At 46.6% G+C, this 19109-nt stretch overlaps 1 protein-coding gene across 4 annotated transcripts in view; it reads left to right on the top strand.

Moving 5' to 3' along the window:
* PIK3CB (phosphatidylinositol-4,5-bisphosphate 3-kinase catalytic subunit beta) overlaps positions 1 to 19109 on the top strand; it is a 352397-nt gene that overhangs the window by 280021 nt on the left and 53267 nt on the right. For all 4 annotated transcript variants that reach the window (XM_030217213.1, XM_030217212.1, XM_030217211.1 and 1 more), the window contains 2 exons: positions 2126 to 2235; positions 7254 to 7332. In XM_030217213.1, coding sequence (XP_030073073.1) covers positions 2126 to 2235; positions 7254 to 7332 — 189 coding nt within the window. The remainder of the gene's footprint in view (positions 1 to 2125; positions 2236 to 7253; positions 7333 to 19109) is intronic.

Raw genomic sequence — 19109 nt, 5'->3', positions numbered from 1 at the left:
TTGGCATTACGTTCAAATGTTGGGATCAGTGGCTGTGACCTTAGTGTCATGGGTTGGAATGCCTTTACAGAGGTCTCTTCTCTTTGTGGTCTCCACAGAGTCAACAGTTCCACATTGTACTACCACTAGCGGCAATCTGTCCAAAGAAAAGTTTGGGAACCCCAAATTGAATCCTTGTGATGATGGATGTAAGTCTCACATTTTGAGCACATTGTATCTACTCATGGGCACAAGGTCAAAGATCCTTGGTCAGTGTTCAGTCAGTCATCTGGAAGAACAAGCAATCCACTTAGTTTCATCACTGGTAAGTATTCTCTGCAACAATCTGATGGCAGCAGCCTATGTCGCAAACAAGGAGGAAGATGAAGTCTTCAAGTGGCAGAAGAGATGCAGATACTGATGGATTGGGTGGAGGAAAATCTGGAAGACATCTCAGCAGCACATATAGCAGGACCGAAAATATCTGAGCAGAAGTCCTGAGGATCCAGGATAATGTAGTCTAGCGGAGGATGCTTTCCTGGAAGTGGCACACCATTAGGGTTATCTGATCATGGACCCATAGCAACAGACCAGAATGTGAAAGTAGAAGATCCTCCGTTTCTGCTGAGACGGGAACATCTGTTGGTTCAAGGCCCAGTCTGCATGTCAGTTGCATCTCACTTTTGTCTTATGGCTTGACTGTTGAGAGGGCAAAGTTGAAGAAGAAAAACTAATTTAATAAGGTGATACATTTCTTGTTAAAGTCTACAAAAAGGTCTACCTCATTTATCATATATAAGGGTTTGGAGGATTTTTGAAAATTGGTATTGAGATTTTTTTTCCCTCTTCGTTCTTCTATTCCAGATAGTTTGGATTTCTTGCAAGATAGTTTGGATAAAGGGCTGACATTCTCCTCATTTAAGATACAGTTGGCTACTTTGTCCTGTTTTATGGGCCTAGCAAAGACAGAGAGAGAGCTTAGCTTTGCATCCAGTCATGGCACATCTTTCCATGGGGTTAAACATCAGTCCTCTACGTTATCCATTGATTTATCCTCCCTCCCCCTAATCTTAATTCAGCCTCTTTTTGAACCTCTGATTTCCTCAACCTTAAAAGATATCACCCTTAAGACAGTTTTTATTGTAGCTATTTGGCTTGAAGTAATGCAGCCCTCAGGACCAAAGCGCTAGTGGCAGGAATTTGTGTTCCACCCTCAGTAAGTACTGCTTTGGTACATCCCAAGTATCTGTATTGGTCTGGTGGGATGATAGGAAAGGGTAAATTACTTCTTACTTGCTCATTGTCTTGAGTCCCTCCAGTCTAGTCTGGAAGCCACCCCTAGTTCTTGGCATCAGTTTGTTTTCTCTCTCTTGAAGTGTAAAACATTTTATTTTGGCTAGTTTGTTATTCTTGTTGGCTCTTTAGTCTAGATAATTTTATCCTTCATTAGTGATTCTCTATTGTTTGGTTCCTAGGGGAGTTTTTCACTTATAATTATTTTTGCATTCTAATGATAAATATTGACTGGCCAGGTGGGTTGCACAGGATTTTTAAGTGGTAACATCAAAACTCAGTAATTTTCTGTCTCCACCTGCTGGTTGGACTGCCCAAATCCAAGTGTCTGGACTGATCTTTAGGGACTCAGAGAAAATTGGCACGTAAAAGCTAATTTATCCTTTATTTATTTAGATTTGTACTGCATCTTTTTCAATTGTAGCTCAAGGTGAGTTATCTTCAGGTACAATAGATATCTGAACAAGATTACAGTAGATACATGAACAAGATTACATTTATTGAGAAGCTATTTATCTAAAGAAAAAATTACAATTAGAGGTGGACCTTAAGATCAGACTTATAGTTACAACTTAAGTGATTTTCCCACAGTTGAGGTCTATTTGATTGCAATCGCAGATGATAGTAAGATTATACCTGGAAATGAACGCAACACTGGCCCACGCCCCCAGTTGTACTGCAGTTTTTTTCTGCTTATTTCTAGCTAATGTGATGCTGTTAATGATAAAATCTATCTTTAAAATGGGATTTGGAAGTAAATATAATAAACAGAGAATCCACTTTGCTTCAGGACCTGTGTGGCCATGAGAGTACTGTGTTATGTAAACAAAATAAAAGTTTTGTTTTCTTATAGTGTTGAAAAATGTAAGTACATGGACTCTAAAATGAAGCCTCTGTGGATAGTCTACAGCAATAAGGTATTTGGAGGAGATCCAGTTGGAATCATCTTTAAAAATGGTGATGGTGAGTACTTTAAAAATGAAATGTTTATGTCCTGAGCATATTTCTATCTTTTCACTTCTATAGCCAATAGGAATTTCTTAAAATACCTTTTGTTTTGGGGGAGGGGAGGAGAAGAGAGGGAGAACAGCAACAGGACAAGATGGAGCTTTGTGATGTCACAGGGGAAGAGACTGCTATCCAGCTTGCCCACTCACTACAAGGTTGCACATATTTTGCTGCTGTTTCTTGCTCCAGCTATCTGGAATGTCTGGCCCCAACCCACCCAGCTACAGGATGTGGGTTGCTACTAAAAGGGCAATAGCAAAAGGAGCTCTTTCGGAAGTAACCAGGAGGAAGGGTAAGGGAAGAGAGATGCATATGAGGGGGGGTGGTTGTAACATTTTTGTGGTAAGGGTCCTTTCTGTTTGTGGGAGGACAAGAAAGGAATGAGTAGTTATTTTTTCTTATTGAAATTGACAAGGCAGGTGGCACCTTATAGAGTAGCACAAAAATATAGGGAAGGCAAACTAACTAAACAAAGCATTAAAAAACTTTCCCAAACAGAGTTTAGACAGGACTGCAAGGGGCTGAAAACAATTACTAAAAAAGCCTAAAAATAACAAACAGGCTATTATGGCTGAAAGCTGAAAAAAGCCTGCAGTCTACTCAAGTTCATTTTCGGTAAGCAGAGAGCAGTGTAGAAAAAACTCCACCTATTATGGAGAAAAACCAGACTGCCCCCTCCCCCCAAAAAACAAACAAACAAACCCGATCAGAAGATCCAAATCACTTACAGTCATTGCTAAAGTCTATTACAAAAATTAGAACATGGCACCAGTTCCAAAAACAATAAAAAAAAAACATCTTAGTCAAACAAATTAAGCATTTGTTTGGGTAATATCACCAAGCAGTTCCAGGACCCATTCACGTCCTTGACAGAAAGTTTCACCAGATCTCACAAAGTTCCAAACACACTGCAAAGATGGTAAAAAAGAAACCAACCTCGACAAGGGTCGCGTGTTTTGCCCAGCTGCTTCAGGAGGCAGAGGTTCCTGAAGCAGCTCGGTGAAACAAGCTGCCTTTGTCGAGTTTGATTTCTTTTTTACCATCTTTGCAGTGTGTTTGGAACTTCGTGGGATCTGGTAAAACTTTCTGTCAAGGACGTGATTGGGTCCTAGAACTGCTTAGTGATATTACCCGAAGAAGTGCTTATTTTGTTTGACTTAACCCATTAGTGCCCAATGTTTCCATAATAAGCCATATGGAACAAATTGATGGGATCATTGGGCACTAATGGATTATGATAGTTTTTTTTGATAGTTTTTGCCATGTTCTGATTATTGTAATAGACTTTAGCAATGACTTTAAGTGATTTGGCTGTTCTGACAGGATTATTTTTTTTTTGGGGGGGGGGGGCAGTCTGTTTTTTTTCTACACTGCCTTTTGTTTACCGGTAGATTGAGCCTATGATGAAAATTAACTCGAGTAGACTGCAGGCTTTTTTCGACTTTTAGCCATAGTAACCTGTTGGTTTTTTGAGGCTTTTTAGTAATTGTTTTCAGCCCCTTGCAGTCCTGTCTAAACTCAGTTTGGCAAACTGTTTATGCTTACCTTATAGAGGACCCAATTTATTGAGGCATAGGCTTTTGAGGCGAGTCTATAAGGTTATTCTATCAATGTTAACATTAGACTAATATGGCTACCACTTTTAAAGGCTTTTTTATTAACATATGTTTAAAATCTTGTAAAAAAAATTTTGAGTTGAGCAATTTATGAATTGATAAGATTGGTTAATATATTAGCTGTCCATTTTTTGATTAGATATTGGGCTAAGTGAGTGGGAGTAGGGAAGATTTTGGTTCTGTATCCTCTTTTTTTTTTTTTTTAATTGTTGTACTAATGATTGTAATTTGATTTTACTCTTATAATCCATTCTGAACTGGTATGAAGAAAGCAGATTAGAAAAGTGGAATAAAATTAATATAAAATATTTTCTTTATATATTATAATACCTTTATAGAAAAGGGAGGGTTTGATATGGTTTAATAGAACATATTAACAGTTAGTAGCCCATGGTTATTTTGATAGATTTAACTATTTTATATCCTTTTTGCACACTGGAAATTTATTTTGTTATATAGTTCAGAGTAGTATTTTCCTTCTATACAGTGGCGTTCCTGGGGGGGGGGGCAGTAGGTGCGGTCCGCCCCGGGTGCATGCCGCTGGGGGGGATGCCGCGCGCGCCTGTCCTCCGTTGTTCCATGCTTCTTCTCTGCCCCGGAACAGGTTACTTCCTGTTCCAAGGCAGAGAAGAAGCATGGAACAACGGAGGACAGGCGCGCGCGGCACCCCCCCCCCCCCAAGCGGCGTGCACCGGGGGGGTTCCTTCGCGGGGGGTGTCCTTTCGCCGGGGGGGGTCCACGCTGCACCCGGGAGGCGGGGCGCATCAGCGATCCGCCCCGGGTGTCAGCCCCCCTAGGAACGCCACTGCTTCTATAAAAAAGATACTCGCATGTTAAGTTGGGCTACCTCTGCTCTGCCTTTCAGACTCCCAACAAGTGATTATAAACAAACCTGCCCCCTAGAGTTCTCTGAGCTCTGAAAAGTGTTCGGTGTGGCATATGCTGTGACTTGTAAAAGTCTTCAGACGCTTGAACATTTTTCATAATCTGCTGTCTAAAATCTACAATTTGAAATGGATTAAAATAGGAGTTTGTTTCACTAGTCTACACAACATACTCTATACTGTCAATGAAAAAATGTTCACACCTCTGGATGTAATACTTCCTGGAAGCCCATTTGGCAGCTGTAGCAGCCATGAATTGTTTAGAATAAGTGTCTAGCAACTTTGCTTAATGGAGTGGTGCAATTTTTGACCATTTGTCTGATCTTTGGGTTACTGAACCACTCCATTGTTGCTTTTGTTTTGTGCTTAGATTTGTTGCCTTGCTGAAAGATGAATCTTCTCCTCTGTCACAGGTTTTTCTACAGGATCTGCCTGTATTTTGTACCTTCCAACTTTATTTTCATAAGCTTCCTTGCCTCACTATAATGCTTTATTGTGGGGATGTGTTAAGATAGTATGCTATGTTTGTTTTACATCATACATGTTGAGATCAAAAAGTTCTTCTCCCGCTTGCATGCAGTGTCCTTTTAAACAGTTTTTTTTTTGTTGTTTGTTTGGTTGGTTGGTTGATTGGTTGGTTTTGTACATGCTAAGTCACATATTATATCGCTTTTCTTGGCTTCCTTCTTCTCATCCTCTCAACAGGCCATGTTTATGGAGTAATTTTGAAATTTTTGAACAGTCAACATTTTACCCAGTCAGCCACAGACCTGTGCAGTTTTTAAAGTAATCTTTTATCTCTGCAGTTTCTCTAACCCACAGAACTGATAATGAGGGGCAACCTAATCAAGGCAGTGTCTTGATGATGCCAAGTGAATTCTTCTTTATAAAAATAGACCTGATACTGTCTCAAGGAATAATTCAGACGCATGGACAATTTTTTTTTATAGCTCTCTCCTTACCTGTGTCTTTCAATAACTTTATCCAGGAGCTATTTCAGTAGCTCCATGTTTAGCATGTTTAGACCTTTGCTTCAGATTCACTTGCTACAACAGAAACAGCTTGATTCTTCTTCAAAGAGTATTTGAATAAGCTCAGTTATTGTAATTTAACACTAATGGGCTCTGTTAACTTAGGGACCTTCTTAAATCAGCTTTTGGAAAAGAGTCTAATTTGGCTTTCTTATGACAGAGGGTGATGCAATCATGACTTTGCTTCAGAATTTTTCTGTATACTGTATTTTTACAATTGTTCTTTTATGTTGAATGTGCAGAGCATATTGTGTAGATCAGTGAAACAAGCTCCAGTGAAACAATATGAAATGCAGGGTTTCTTGTAAACAACTGAGAGAAACTGTCTAGATTCCCTCTGATAATCGATCTTCTCTTGAGAAGTGTAACATATGCTTTAATACATCGTAAATAAAGGTATAAGTAAGCCATGAAACAAAATTCTGAAGATCTAAGCAGTGTCTGGTATAGTAACGTAGTAGATGACGGCAGAAAAAGACCTGCATGGTCCATCCAGTCTGCCCAACAAGATAAACTCATAAGTGCTACTTTTTGTATATACCTGACCTTGATTTGTTTCTGCCATTTTCAGGGCACAGACCGTAGAAGTCTGCCCAGCACTAGCCCCGCCTCACACCACCGGCTCTGCCACCCAATCTCCGCTAAGCTTCTGAGGATCCATTCCTTCTGAACAGGATTCCTTTATGTTTATCCCAAGCATTTTTGAATTCCGTTACCGTTTTCATCTCCACCTCCCGCAGTGTTCACCACTCTGTGACATAAAATATTCTATATTCTGCAATATATAGCAGATACTGTAGGATATTTCCAGTTTTCTTCATTACAGTACAGCTTGCAAATAACACATACATAGGTAACCAAATATATTTTCTTAAGGAAAGCTGTTAAGAACTGGCAATCCTTACAAAATTAATACTGTATCCATTAAGATTGATTTGCACGAGATTGATTTGCATACACTGCCTCCATTGTATGCAGATCTTTCATGTATATTCATTATAGATATCCTGAAAACTTGACTGGCAAGGGAGGGGGGTACTACAGAACCAATTTGGGAAACGCTGCATTAGAAGTTCATTCACTTAATCTGAGACCACCACTTTAAAGTAGTCATTTTAACATTCTTATAAATTGCCTTTCCATCCTCTAAAGGGCTACAAAGCAATGTATACCAATAATAAAGTACACCAATCAATCAACATATTAAATGGCAATAAAAAAAACATGAAATTATCAGAATAGGTCTTTTTTTTTTTTTTTACTTCTAAATTTGGAAAAGACCTTCTTTGGCCTTAATATCTGAAAATGCTGACCAAAGTTTATGTTGGTTGGTAATGTGTTACCAATGGTATATCCCACATATTTTTGATTCCTAGTAAAATCAATTACATTCCCAATGACAAGGTAATTCTAGTCATAAAGATGTGTTCTTTTCCTTACAGATCTACGACAGGACATGTTAACGCTCCAGCTTTTACGTTTGATGGACATGTTGTGGAAAGAATCTGGTCTGGATCTTCGGTAGGAGATGTTTAATGAAAATATTCCTTGTCGACAAAAAAATGCAGACATCTCTTTTTCAATTCATTATTTTCAAATCTGATGACAGCGCTGTTTCATATGGCATTTTTTAAATGACATGTTAGAGAAACTCTAGTTAAATCAGACATTCATCCGTTGACTTGCTGTATATTTGCATATTCATATTGGTCAGTCTGTTCCCAAACTAGGGATAGAGTAAGTACTAGAGTGGATCAAAATAGCTGATGAGGTAAAGGTGTTCAGTTTTCTGTTTATTTTAGAGTTACTGTGAATGTCGATTTTTATAGTAAATCATAATTGTCTTTTAGTTTGGCTGAGATCACATGACAGGAAACTCATTGGGTGCAAGAACCAATAGTTTAAGTAGTTCTAGGATTTCAAGAATGCAAACATATCTACAGTACTTAGATTTGACTTCCATGTGGGAGGATTAATTTTGCAGGACAGAAAAAGAATCAAAATGGTTGCCAGTACAGCAACTATTGGAATTGCTGGGTCCCTTTTAGGTGTGAGAAGGTATGTCATCCAGTGCTCATTGTTAATGATGTTCCCCATCCCCCCCTGCAAGCCACAAAATTCATTCTCCCGTTATGAGATGTCATTACAAAGCTGTGGAAAACTATCAAAATTTAACCGCATGAGTCACAAACCTGCAACATTGTCGGTTAATACACATGGCAAATTTCAGTTTGCATCTGGGAACATCACTTATTCCTGGCTGCAGCAATGTAAAGAAAGCAGGCCCAGAGTCAGACGTGCCAACTTTTAAAGAGTTTGATGGTTTAAGAGTCCTGCCCCAACCCCCCTTCCTGGCATCTATCGGTGGTCTCCCTGGTGACTAGTGAGGAGGGCAGGAGCAGTACACAGTTACAAGCTGCTCCATTGGTGCCGGAGTTCAAAATGGTGCTGGGAGCCCCCTAGTGGGAGTCACAGCCAGGCCCGTGCCAACACAGTAAGCGGGGTAAGCACCGCAGGGGGGCACATGCCTTCAAGGGCGCCGCGCTTACCCCGCTTACTGTGTTGTACTAGACTCCCGACAAACAAGACCAACGCTGAACCTCTGCTGCCGCCGGCGCCGCTTCTTTCCACAGCCAGCATAACACGAAAAAGAAGCGCGGAGCCGCCCGCAGCAGCCTTCAGACATGCGCTGTTGGCTCTGCCGGTTCTCTGCCCCCTGACGTCAATTTCCCGTTCCGGGGGCAGAGGACCGGCAGAGCCGACAGCGCATGTCTGAAGGCTGCTGCAGGTGGCCCCGCACTTCTTTTTCTTCTTATGTCTGCGCCTTCCTCTGCCAGGTACTGCCACATGACTTCCTGTTTTTTGGGGGGCAGAATCGGAGACAGCCCGGGTGGAGTGCTGCCACCGCCATTAATCTAAAGCAAGCTTTGAGTGGGGGAGGGAGTGAGATGACTGGATCAGTGCACAGCAGAGAGAGTGAAAGGTTATTGGACTGGGGGGGCAATGATGCTGGGACCTGCAGGGGACATACTAGACCCACAGAAGGAGGGGAAGTGGGAACAGGAGAGAGAGAAGAGATATGGATATTTATTGGATCCCAGGAGGAAGAGAGGAAAGACAAATAGTTGCTGAACTCCCAAAGAGAGGGATGGGAGCTGGGAGGGAAGGAAGAGAGAAGAAGACATGCTGGTCCCAGGGTTGGGATTGGGAAGACAGGGGAGAGCCAGAGAGAGATAGGGAGAGAAAGAGGGGACATGGAAAAGAGCAGGGGAGAGCCAGAAAGAGATGGGGAGAGAAAGAGGGGCCATGGAAAACAACAGAGGAGAGCCAGGGACATGGAAAAGAGCAGGTGAGAGATGGTGAGAGAAAGAGGGGACATGGAAAAGAGCAGGGGAGAGCCAGAAAGAGATGGGGAGAGAAAGAGAGGCCATGGAAAACAGCAGGGGACAGCTAGAGAGAGATGGTGAGAGAAAGAGGGGACATGGAAAAGAGCAGGGGACAGCTAGAGAGAGATGGTGAGAGAAAGAGGGGACATGGAAAAGAGCAGGGGACAGCTAGAGAGAGATGGTGAGAGAAAGAAGGGACATGGAAAAGAGCAGGAGAGAGCCAGAAAGAGATGGGGAGAGAAAGAGGGGCCATGGAAAAGAACAGAGGAGAGCTAGAGAGAGATGGTGAGAGAAAGAGGGGACATGGAAAAGAGCAGGTGAGAGCCAGAGAGAAGATGCTGGATGGAAGAGGGGTACAGAGAGAGAGAGAGAGAGATGAGTTTAAAGATGGAGAGAGAAAGAGGGGACATGAGCAGGAGAGAGAGCGAAGCTGCTGGGGAGAAACTGGGGGAGAACCTAGCAGCCAGACTGAGAAATGCTGGATGAAAGAAGGGAGAAAGAGGAAAAATGCTGGAAGGAGGGGGCAGAATGAGGGAAGATGCTGGTAGGTAGGGAAAGAGGAAAGACACTGGAAGGATGGGGTGAGAGAGGACATGCTGAATGGAAAAGGGTCGAGATAGAGACAATGGATGGAACGATTGGGAGAGGGTAATGGGTGGAAGGCCTATCATTCCTCTATGCTCGTGGCCAAGATTCAGTCCTACCAGCTCTACACGAGCATCCATATGCGGAACAATGTGCGACAGTTGGCGGGCTTGGTGGACAAGCTCCCTTCTGAGCAAGCCAAGCCGTTTCAGGAGGTGGTCAGGCAGCTGAAGGCGTGCAGAAAATTCCTGGCCAGAGGGGTATATGATACCTTTGATGTTGCGTCCAGGGCCGCTGCTCAAGGTGTGGTGATGCGCAGACTCTCATGGCTGCGTGCCTCCGACCTGGAGAATAGGATCCAGCAGCGGATTGCGGACTCCCCTTGCCGAGCGGACAACATTTTTGGAGAAAAAGTCGAACAGGTGGTAGAACAGCTCCACCAGCGGGATAACGCTTTTGACAAATTCTCCCGCCGGCAGCCTTCAGCATCTACCTCCTCAGGTAGACGTTTTTATGGGGGAAGGAGGAGTGTTCCCTACTCTTCTGGTAAGCGTAGGTACAATCCTCCCTCTCGCCAGCCTGCGGCCCAGGCTAAGCCCCAGCGCGCTCGCTCTCATCAGCAGCGTGCGCCTCAGCAAGGCCCTACGGTTCCCCAGCAAAAGTAGGGGACGAGCTTTTGACTGGCTCCAGGTAGTGTCGGAGTTCCATCTGAATCAGTCAGTTGTCTTGCCAACATTCTTTCCCCATCCTCATTCCTGCCCTGCTGAACGTCAGCTGCACACATTGGACTGCAAAAGAGCATTCCATATCATCAAGCTGATCAATCCATAGACTGGTGGGTTGTGTCCATCTACCAGCAGGTGGAGATAGAGAGCAAACTTTTGCCTCCCTATATGTGGTCATGTGCTGCCGGAAACTCCTCAGTATGTTCTCTATCTCAGCAGGTGGTGGTCACACACAGCAGCAGCTCTGGCTAGGCCTCCAAGCCTAATTTTTAGGTTTTGTTGAGTGCCTGGGGTTGAGGGCTCTTTTGAGCAAGTGCAAACCTGGTGGTGCCAGGTCCCTCCTTTTCTCCCCCCTCCCGCTGGCTCCGTTAAAAAAAAAAAAAAAAAAATTTTGAACGTCCTTAAAGGCGTTTATTTCGACGTTTATTTAAGCGTCTATTGCAGCTACTCACTGGGACACCAGGTCGTTACAACTCGGAGCGGACAGCAGGTAATTTTTACCTTTTTATAGCGGGCAGGGGGTTCCCCGATTCTTCTCCTCGTGGCATATGGCGTCGGAGGGCGAGGGCGCAAAGGGTCGCTCCCCGGGTCGCTGGAGCGCTTCTAGAGGGGATGCGGGGGTCTTCAAGCCTGATTCGCCCTTGTTGGGGGACAGTTTCGTGACCGATGAATGTCCCGGTCCTTCCTCCGGCGTGGCGGTTTTTCCCGCCATAAACGCCCATCCCAAGCTCCTCGCCTCCGCCATCTTGGCCGGCCACGCGGCTCGGACGGCTTCTTCTTGGGCACCCCTTGAGGTTGGAGACATTAATGCCATGAACGCCCTTAATTTGGGCGACGGCACAGAAGCGGCTAAAGTTAAGAGCCATTCTTCCCGCGCGGCTCCTTCGCGGAGTTTCGCGCCGGACGCCATTTTGGATGCGCAGCATGTCTCTCCCCCGCTATTGCGAGCGCCGGTTGAGGGTGCATCTAGGGCTGTTGCCCAGACTGCGGAAGTACACAGTCTGGGGGGTTTCTCCCCCGAGTTTGTTTTGCTGCTGCATCAGGCCTTCCTCATGCACAACGCTGCCCCTGCTCCCTCGTCTGGTAAAGAGGTTGAGGTTCCCAGAGGTAAACGCCCTCGGGTTGATTCCCAGGCCTTGGAGGAATTTGTCTCCTCCGATGTAGATGAGGGCAGCGTGTCTGAGGTCTCCCAACGGTCCTTTGCGGATTCCTTGGAGGAGACGGATCCCCGCTCGGATGGAGCGGATGACCCCTCTGCAGCGCGGCTTTTTAGCCCAGAGGATTTGCCCAACCTGTTGTTACAGGCCATGGACACTTTGAAGATTTCCTCTCCGGAGGACGTCTCTCCCTCAGCCCCTGTTGGCTCTGCCATTATGCTGGGGACGAAGCGCCCGCCTAGAACCTTCCACGTGCATGATGCCATGCACACCTTAATTTCGGCTCAATGGGATGTCCCAGAAGCGAGCCTTAAAGTGGCTAGGGCTATGTCCCGCCTCTATCCTTTGGCTGTGAGTGAACGTGAGGCCTATCTGTGGCCTACCGTGGATTCTTTAATCACTGCGGTGACTAAGAAAACGGCGTTGCCGGTGGAAGGTGGCACAGCCCTAAAGGACGCCCAAGACAGAAGATTGGAGGCGGCCTTAAGGTCGTCCTTTGAGGCGGCTGCTTTAAATTTGCAGGCCTCAGTTTGCGGCTCCTATGTGGCCAGGGCGTGCCTGACTATGGTGCAGCGGGCTTCCCCCTCGGATCATTCCTTGAGGGCTGATTGGCCGGCCCTGGAATCGGGCTTAGCCTATTTGGCAGACTTGCTGTATGATGTCTTGAGGGCCTCAGCGAAAGGCATGGCTCAGACAATCTCTGCGCGGCGGTGGCTTTGGCTGAAACATTGGTCTGCTGACCACGCCTCTAAATCCCGCCTGGCTAGGTTGCCTTTTAAAGGCAAGCTGCTCTTTGGGGTCGAGCTGGACAAAATCGTGACCGATCTCGGCACGTCTAAGGGCAAGAAGTTACCAGAGGTCAGGGCTCGGGCTAGTACTCGTCCCGGTACCTTCAGAGGACGGTTGCAGGAAGTTCGTCGGTACCGCCCGGGCAAGTCGGGCTCTGCCCCCTCTTCCTTCAAGAGGAACTCCCCCAAGCAGCATTCCTTTCGCAGAGACCGCCGTCCCGGAGGTGCTCCCTCCGGTCCTCCCCCAGGGTCTCGTACCCAATGACGGGGTCTTGGTCCACGCCCCAGTGCAGATTGGAGGACGGCTGTCCTCGTTTCTGGGCGAGTGGACCACAATAACTTCAGACGCGTGGGTGCTGGAAGTCATCAGAGACGGCTACAAACTAGAATTCTGCCGACCCTTAAAAGACGGGTTTGTACTCTCTCCCTGCAAGTCTCCGGTCAAAGCTGTGGCAGTGCAGCAGACCTTGGACAATCTGATCCGCCTGGGCGCGGTCGTTCCGGTGCCAGAAAGTCAGCTTGGCAAGGGACGTTACTCCATTTACTTTGTGGTACCAAAGAAAGGAGGTTCTGTCCGGCCTATCCTCGACCTCAAAGGGGTCAATCGGGCCTTGAAAGTGCGGCACTTTCGCATGGAGACTCTCCGCTCTGTTATAGCGGCAGTGAAGGCAGGAGAGTTCCTGGCATCCTTGGACATCAAGGAAGCGTACCTGCATATTCCCATCTGGCCTCCTCATCAACGCTTTCTGCGTTTTGCAGTCCTGGGACGACACTTCCAGTTCAGAGCCCTCCCGTTCGGGTTGGCTACTGCTCCGCGGACCTTTTCCAAAGTAATGGTGGTCATCGCGGCCTTCCTACGAAAGGAAGGGGTACAAGTCCATCCTTATCTGGACGACTGGTTGATCCGAGCCCCCTCTTATGCAGAGTGCGGCAAAGCTGTGGACCGGGTAGTTGCTCTTTTGAGCTCCCTGGGATGGATCATCAACTGGGAGAAGAGCCAGCTGCGCCCGACTCAGTCCCTGGAGTACCTGGGAGTTCGATTCGACACCCAAGTGGGCAGAGTGTTCCTGCCAGACAATCGGATTGTCAAACTTCAGGCTCAGGTGGACCAGTTCCTAGTAGCCTCTCCCCTTCGGGCTTGGGACTATGTGCAGCTGTTGGGCTCTATGACGGCCACGATGGAAGTTGTGCCCTGGGCCAGGGCTCATATGAGACCGCTTCAACACTCTTTGCTGCAGCGCTGGACTCCGATGTCGGAGGATTATGCTGTGCGCCTTCCCTTGGACCCAGCAGTGCGCAAGGCGCTGAGCTGGTGGATGCAGACAGACAAGTTGTCTGCGGGAATGCCTCTGGTGTCCCCAGAGTGGATTGTCGTCACGACGGACGCCTCGTTGTCGGGCTGGGGAGCCCACTGCTTGGGAAGGACAGCGCAGGGGCTCTGGTCTCCTGCAGAGGCAAAGTGGTCTATCAACCTCCTGGAACTCAGAGCCATTCGGTTGGCGCGTTTGGAGTTCATCCCGGTACTGGTGTTGAAGCCTGTACGGGTCCTGTCGGACAATGCCACGGCTGTGGCCTATGTCAACCGCCAGGGAGGTACCAAGAGCGCCCCTCTAGCCAAGGAGGCTATGAATCTTTGCCAGTGGGCGGAAGTGAACCTGGAGCAGCTTTCAGCGGCCCACATTGCCGGAGTCATGAATGTCAAGGCGGACTTTCTCAGTCGCCATACCTTGAAGCCCGGAGAGTGGCAGCTATCTGCTCAGGCGTTCTTGGACATCACGAAGCGCTGGGGCCAGCCGAGCCTAGATCTGATGGCGTCATCGGCCAATTGCCAAGTGCCGCGTTTTTTCAGCAGAGGACGGGACCCTCGATCCCTGGGAGTAGATGCTCTTCTCCAACAGTGGCCGACACAAGAGCTTCTCTATGTGTTCCCGCCCTGGCCCATGTTGGGCAGGGTGCTAGACCGGGTGGCAAAGCATCCCGGCAGGGTAATCCTGGTGGGTCCGGATTGGCCCAGGCGTCCCTGGTATGCGGACTTGATCAGGCTCTCAGTCGACGATCCTCTGCGGCTGCCAGTGGAGCAGGGCCTGTTACATCAGGGTCCCGTGGTGATGGAGGATCCCTCCCCCTTTGGTCTTACGGCCTGGCTATTGAGCGGCAGCGTCTGAGGAAGAAGGGCTTCTCAGACAAGGTCATCGCCACTATGCTGAGAGCGAGGAAGCGCTCTACTTCTACTGCTTACGCCAGGGTTTGGCGTATCTTTGCAGCGTGGTGTGAAGCAGGCTCTCTTTCTCCCTTCACTGCTCCAATTTCTTCAGTGTTGGCGTTCCTGCAAGAAGGTCTGGAGAAAGGCCTGTCGCTCAGTTCCCTTAAAGTCCAGGTAGCGGCTCTGGCTTGCTTCAGGGGCCGCCTGAAGGGTGCTTCCCTGGCTTCACAGCCAGATGTGGTGCGCTTTCTCAAGGGAGTTAATCACCTGCGCCCTCCTCTGCACTCAGTGGTGCCTGCGTGGAATCTCAACCTGGTGCTAAGAGCATTGCAGAAGCCGCCTTTTGAACCCTTGTCGAGGGCATCTCTGAAAGACCTGACGTTGAAAGCAGTCTTTTTGGTGGCTATCACTTCAGCCAGAAGAGTTTCCGAGCTCCAGGCGCTCTCATGTCGAGAGCCTTTTCTGCAGTTCACTGAGGCAGGAGTGACTATTCGCACAGTGCCTTCCTTCCTGCCCAAGATTGTTTCTCGCTTCCATGTGAATCAGCAGCTCTGTCTCCCTTCCTTTCGTAGGGAGGACTACCCAGAGGAGTACTCTGCTCTTAAATATCTGGATGTGAGACGAGTCATCATCAGATACTTGGAAGTGACCAATGATTTCCGGAAATCGGATCATCTGTTTGTCCTGTTTGCAGGTCCTCGTAAGGGTCTGCAGGCTGCTAAGCCTACAGTGGCAAGATGGGTCAAGGAAGCCATTGCAGCGGCTTATGTGGCCGCGGGGAAGGTGCCGCCTATCCAGCTGAAGGCTCACTCCACGAGAGCTCAGGCGGCCTCGATGGCAGAGGCCGGATCCGTCTCCTTGGAAGAGATATGCAAGGCGGCAACTTGGGCTTCGGCTCATACATTCTCCAAGCATTACCGTTTGACTGTGGCTGCACGGGCGGAGGCCCGGTTTGGAGCTTCAGTGTTGAGGTCAGGGATTTCAATGTCCCGCCCTGGGTGAGTACTGCTTCGGTACATCCCACCAGTCTATGGATTGATCAGCTTGATGATATGGAAGGTAAAATTATGTATAATCATACCTGATAATTTTCTTTCCATTAATCATAGCTGATCAATCCATAGCCCCTCCCAGATATCTGTACTGTTTTTATTCTGGTTGCATTTCAGGTTCAAGTTTAGTCTTCAGTTACTTCAGAAAGACTTCGTGTTCAAGTTTTTTCACTTGGATTCTTCAAGAGTTAAGACGAGTTTGTGTTACAGTGAGCTGCTGCATTCCTCTCCCCTCTGTTTTACGGGGCTGGATTGAGACTTAAAATTCTGCCGGCACTCCCTCCCGCTTCGTGCGGCTGTAGGGCAGCTTTGTACCCCTCCCGCTTCGGCGGTGTTAGGGTCAGTCAGCTCCTCCCGCGGTTGCGGTTGCAGGATAAGCCAGATCCCCCCCGCATCGGCGGGTGTGGTGTCCCTCCCCCGCTCCGCGGGGATGAGCTGGACGGATTCCCCTCCCCCACTTGTGTGGGGATGAGCTGGGTTAATTCCCCTCCCCCGTTTCGGCGGTGGTGAGCTGGGCAGAGTGTCCCTTCGTGGGTGTAATTCTCTAAGTGCTGAGTCCTGCGGATGGAGCTTTGATATCGACATACTGAGGAGTTTCCGGCAGCACATGACCACATATAGGGAGGCAAAAGTTTGCTCTCTATCTCCACCTGCTGGTAGATGGACACAACCCACCAGTCTATGGATTGATCAGCTATGATTAATGGAAAGAAAATTATCAGGTATGATTATACATAATTTTACCTTGGCCTTCTATCTGGAGCGAACACAGCCCAACAGACAGTCTGCCCAATTGTTTGTTTCTGTTGATCCCAACAGGAGGGGAGTGGCTGTGGGGAAACGCACCATTTCAAATTGGCTAGCAGATTGCATTTCCTTCACTTACGCCCAGGCTGGACTGGCTCTTGAGGGTCATGTCACGGCTCACAATGTTAGAGCCATGGCAGCATCAGTGGCCCATTTGAAGTCAGCCACTATTGAAGAGATCTGCAAAGCTGCGACGTGGTCATCTGTCCACACATTCACATCTCATTACTGCCTGCAGCAGGATACCCGACGCGACAGTCGGTTCGGGCAGTCAGTGCTTCAGAATCTGTTCGGGGTTTAGAATCCAACTCCAACTCCCTAGGCCCATGTTTATTCTGTTCCAGGCTACACTCTGTTAGTTGGATAAGTTGTTAGGTCAATCTCAGTTATGTCCTCGCCGTTGCGAGGCCCAATTGACCATGTTTCTTGTTTTGAGTGAGCCTGGGGGCTAGGGATACCCCATCAGTGAGAACAAGCAGCCTGCTTGTCCTCGGAGAAAGCGAATGCTACATACCTGTAGAAGGTATTCTCCGAGGACAGCAGGCTGATTGTTCTCACAAACCCACCCGCCTCCCCTTTGGAGTTGTGTCTTCCCTTGTTTTTGTCTTGCTACATACGGGACTGACGAACACGAGCCGGTTCAGGCAGGAAGATTGCTGCGCATGCGCGGTGCGCATCGGCGCGCGAGGACTAGCAAAGGCCTTTGCTAGTGAAGTTTCCGATTGGAGGGGGCTGCCGTGGACGTCACCCATCAGTGAGAACAATCAGCCTGCTGTCCTCTGAGAATACCTTCTACAGGTATGTAGCATTCGCTTACTTGTTACCCTGAGAACTTGACCACTTGGAAGCTGATGTGGGGACCACAGTGTTGCATGCAGCAATACATGGACTTTTTTCCCATAAGCATATATATTTTGAAACACACTGAAATATTGCTTGGTTTATGGCATTAGTTAATCTTGACTACCAGTAATTAGGTGTGTCATCTTTCCACAGAGATGTGAGGTTTTTCTTTTGTTTTAAGGAACAGGATCCTGTTAGAGAATGGCACATGGACCCCCAATAACTGCAGGAACAGGGCGGGAACAGAGCCAGTGTAATTCTTTACTTTGAAGGCCGTTAATGAATAGGACAGTTATTTATGTTTGTGTGATGCAAGCGATGTTTTCATTTTTTGGAAAAACAATCAAAAGTGCTAGCCACAACTGGCAAAATTTGCATGGATGATCCTGTGCATTCCTGCTACCAGCATAGATATTTTCTATTGCAGGAAGGACTGTGAAAGACTAGACTGAATCCTGTGTTTGTTGATGACTTACTATTCATCCACAGATTAAAAAATCATAACAGTGCTTCATAGAGCATATTTCTCCCCTGCTAGGACATACAGTACGGGTTGTATTTTGTACCCCTGGACACTTTAACAGTGTGAATTAGAGTTCCTTGGGGTAGTAGAAGTCAGCTATTTTTGGGGTTGGAAGGGTAGAGGGTTGGGGGTTTTAGTTGCTCGTTATTATTTTCTATTTATGATTTATAAACAGTTGCATAGAATATTCCTTTTTATACTTTAATAAGATTTAAATATAAAATCATAAGTGTTTGAGGGTTCTGCAGATGAGGACAGAGCCTGTGGGGATGGGATGGGGACACACTTTGTCCTCGTGCCATTCTCTAGTTCCAGTATCTGTAGTTCTGTTTATTGCACAGAGACTATGTTGAAATATAGTAGTTGACGGCAGATAGACCTATACAGTCCATCCAGTCTGCTCAACAACATAAACTCATCGCATAAGGTATGATGTGGTACTACCTATGTATAATTGATCTTGATTTGTCCTTGCCATTTTCAGGAAATAGACCATAGAAGTCTGCCCAGCACTGTCCTTGTTCTCTAAGTTCTGAAGTTGTCTAATATTTCTAGATACTTAGGATATGTTTTTACTTTTCTACTCAGATTTAAAGCACATTTTAGGAATGAATGGAAACAAAAGGCAGACTCCAAGCAGGCCCTGGGCAAAGTAAACTTTGGAAGCTATATGTGGGACTGTTATAAATAAATCTGGTCCTTATTGAATGCAAGGTGAAAAGTATTTCACCATGGCGGACGGGAAATCACACTCTTGGCTATCAAAATTGTTTTGACTTTTAAAATAAAGACCCTGTAAGAGAAGAAAAAAGTTCTAGTTTTGTAAATGCTGGTTAATCTCATCTCCCCCCCCCCCCCCCCCCCCAATTCATGTTTAATTACATACTCCTTGGGAACCTTTTGTACTAATTCACAGATATTTATTTCTTTGTTTCCATTGCTTAGCACTTTTATTCTGAACACTATGTATGAGTACTAGTCCTAGTCTTCAGTTTACTTAAGTGACGGTGAGACTTTAGCTTCACTTTCTGTATTACTGAAAAAGTTGATTGTCATTGTTTACTGTTAATAAACCACTCCATCAGTGCTCTCGTACTCTTTAGGGGACAGCACTAGTGTGCTTAATTGAATGCATGTTAGGGTAAAGGCTTAAGGCTAATGGTGTTGATAGTAATGTTGCCAAATATCATGGGAGAAAAAGAAAAAACAACAAATTATCTTCTATAGAA

The sequence above is a fragment of the Microcaecilia unicolor genome, chromosome 10 (assembly GCF_901765095.1).
Source record: "Microcaecilia unicolor chromosome 10, aMicUni1.1, whole genome shotgun sequence".
NCBI classification, from domain to species: domain Eukaryota; kingdom Metazoa; phylum Chordata; class Amphibia; order Gymnophiona; family Siphonopidae; genus Microcaecilia; species Microcaecilia unicolor.
Note: the sequence above shows the minus strand (reverse complement) of the source record. Positions and strands in the feature narration are given on the sequence as shown.